At 38.1% G+C, this 2,907-nt stretch overlaps 1 protein-coding gene across 1 annotated transcript in view; it reads left to right on the plus strand.

Moving 5' to 3' along the window:
- The window catches only part of LOC106872771 (claspin), a 59,663-nt gene that overhangs the window by 11,294 nt on the left and 45,462 nt on the right, over nt 1-2,907 (plus strand). Inside the window, exons 7-8 of the mRNA XM_014919871.2 lie at nt 7-150; nt 2,600-2,719. Coding sequence (XP_014775357.1) covers nt 7-150; nt 2,600-2,719 — 264 coding nt within the window. The remainder of the gene's footprint in view (nt 1-6; nt 151-2,599; nt 2,720-2,907) is intronic.

The following is a 2,907-nucleotide window of genomic DNA, read 5'->3' on the forward strand; positions in this document are numbered from 1 at the left end:
ATGAAGGAGAAGATGAAGATGAGAATGATGATGACGATGAAGAAGGTGACAGGGAGCAGTTTGAAAAAGAACCGAAAACCAAAGACGATAATGATAGTGCTGATGAAAGTTTTGACTTCAATCTTGATCAGTCTGATGAGGATTCTGATGGTCAGTTTATTTTTTTCCTTTTTTTTTTTTTGCACTGCCTTTTTCTTTTAATATTTTTAATATATTGCATTAACTCCCATATGCCTCTTATTTGTTGTTTAGTTCCAGATCATTCATCTAGAACAGGGGTTTTCAAACTGTGGTCCGTGGACCACTGGGGGTCCGTGGACAGCAAATACTTTTTATGGGCAATTTGATTCTATATATGTTTTTTAATCAAAATCTTTTAATTGACAATAAATCTATTTGGTAAATACTGTTAAATAAATAAATGTAAAAATATGTTATTTTAAGCAAATATTTATGTATAAATTTCATAAGCGTTTATAAGGGTAAAACCTGAAATATAAAGGAGTCCGCAAGTCAAAAAGTTTGAAAACCCCTGATCTAGAAGATCTATAATTAAAAGGGATCACACCCTTGACCCTACCACCTTTCGTATCTACAACAAACTTATCTGATGTATCCTCTTATTTTAATGATGGTAAAAAGAGGATTTAGCTTCTATTTCTAGGCGGTTAATTGACAACATACAAGCTCTCTTGTTAGTGTTGTTTAACCCCTGGTCAGTCTTGAATGACCCAGCTTATGATCAAAAGAGTTCAAGCTGTGAACGTCTTGCCATCTCTTCCACATTATATTCACGTAATCTTCCTGAAGCAGTTTGTGATTTGAGGGAAATGTAGTTGCTATTTCTGGCAAATCAAGTAACTACATAGATGCTCCTTTGTTGTTGTTCTGTGCTGTGTTGGTCCTGAATGGAATATACATATGACCAAAGGTGAAGGAAACGACCATGCTAACCAAAGGAGAATGGCGACGAACGGGAGATGGCTCCTTTAAACACGTCGCACGGTCGAACACAAAACATAATATGACATAGAAGGCTCGCAATGAGAGATGCGAGCGAGTGCCAGTAAAGGAAAGAGAGAGTGACAGACAGAGACAACCGTTAGATATATATAAAGAGTAGGTTTATTAGCATAGTGAACTGTGTGTGCGTGCATGCAGCAATATAAACAATACAATGTGTATGACAGGCCATCGTGTGAACAAGAGTATGTACACAATATAAGGTATTCCAGCTGTGAGGTATCACTTCTTTTCCACATCACATTATACAATGTGATCATCTTAAGATGCAGTTCAGATTGAACTCCTGACTATTGGACAAGATTTAATATCACAGATAAGGTAGTGAATTTACAGAATTGTTAGGATATCAGGTTGATTACCTTATAGTATTCATTCTAGCTCCGTGTGTTCAAATACTGCCATGGCCAACTTTACTTTATTTCCTTTCAGTGCTGTTAAAGTGACAGTCAAGTAATGGAGTCTCTCTCTCTCTCATCATTTCATTTAATGTCTGTTTCCCCCTGCTAGCATGGGTTGGACAGTTTGACAGAAGTTGGCAAGGTCAGGAGCCTCACCAGGTTCCATAGTCAATTTTGGCATGGTTTCTACAGCTAGATATCCTTCCTAACACCAACCACTTTATAGAGTACACTGGGTGCTTTTTATGTGGTACCATCACTTGTGCCTTTTACAAAGCACCATCACCAATGGTTTGTACGTGACACCAGCTGTATAAAAGGGTCTCCGCCAAATCTTAAAATGCCTATAATACTCAGTATGTCATAATGGCACAACTATGGCTCCATCAAGAGTTGAGGCCCCACCACCAGGATGTATGACTGGTAATGAAGGTGATAGTGATGATGATGATTTTCATTATTCTAACATTCACTTTCCCATGCTTGCATGGGTCAGATGGAATTTGATGTTAATGCCAGCATGGAAGGCGGACGTTAAGTGATGATGATGATAATTTTCTACAGCTGAATGCCTTTCCTGTCACCAACCCTCACTTGTTTACAAGTAAAGTAATATTTCCTCATGACCAGACATGTTTCCATGGAAGATTGAAAACGAAGGATAACCCTCACATGACGGTGACATTCATTTACAATCACCAGGGGAAGTCGAAGCAAGCAGACACACACACACAAACACACACACGCATGTAACGTGCTTCTTTTAGTTTCCATCTACCAAATTCACTCGCAAGGTTTTGGTCAATCTGGGGCTGTAGTAGCAGACACTTAATGAAGGTACCATGCAGTGGGACTGAACCCAAGATCATATGATTGGGAAGCAAAATTCTTGCCACACAGCAATGCTTGTGCCTATAGTGGTGATGACAGCAACAACAATGATGACCGTGGTCATGAAGGCGACAATGACGGTGATTAATGATGCAATGATGATGGTGGAGATAGTGACAATGGCAGTGATGATGATGATGATCGTGGCAGTGTGGTGATGAATCTTTTGTGAAAGTGAAATAAGTCTACTCCAGAAGTGTAGAGGAGGCATAGGTGTTAATATTGGAAATGTTAAACAGTTGTTCTAAATGCGGTTAAATGATTTTCATTTGCTCTCGTTGCAGTACCGATTAGCCAAAACCTAAGTAAAAAGAGAAAAGCTCAACTTGAAGCTGATGATGATGATGATGCTGATGAGAAAAAGAACATCATGAATGACTCTTTTGTTATAAGGAAACCTAATGGTGAGTTTTATATCTTTTTAATCCTTGTGTTTGATAGTTTGTATATAGTATTTGTACCTCTCATTTTCCTCTTTATACCTGTATGTGTGTGTGTGTGTGTGTGTATATATATATATATATATATATATATATATATAGTTAGTAGTGGGGGTGGGTGCGCTGAAAGTGTAGCTGCTAGAATAAGAATA

The sequence above is a fragment of the Octopus bimaculoides genome, chromosome 11 (assembly GCF_001194135.2).
Source record: "Octopus bimaculoides isolate UCB-OBI-ISO-001 chromosome 11, ASM119413v2, whole genome shotgun sequence".
NCBI lineage: Eukaryota > Metazoa > Mollusca > Cephalopoda > Octopoda > Octopodidae > Octopus > Octopus bimaculoides.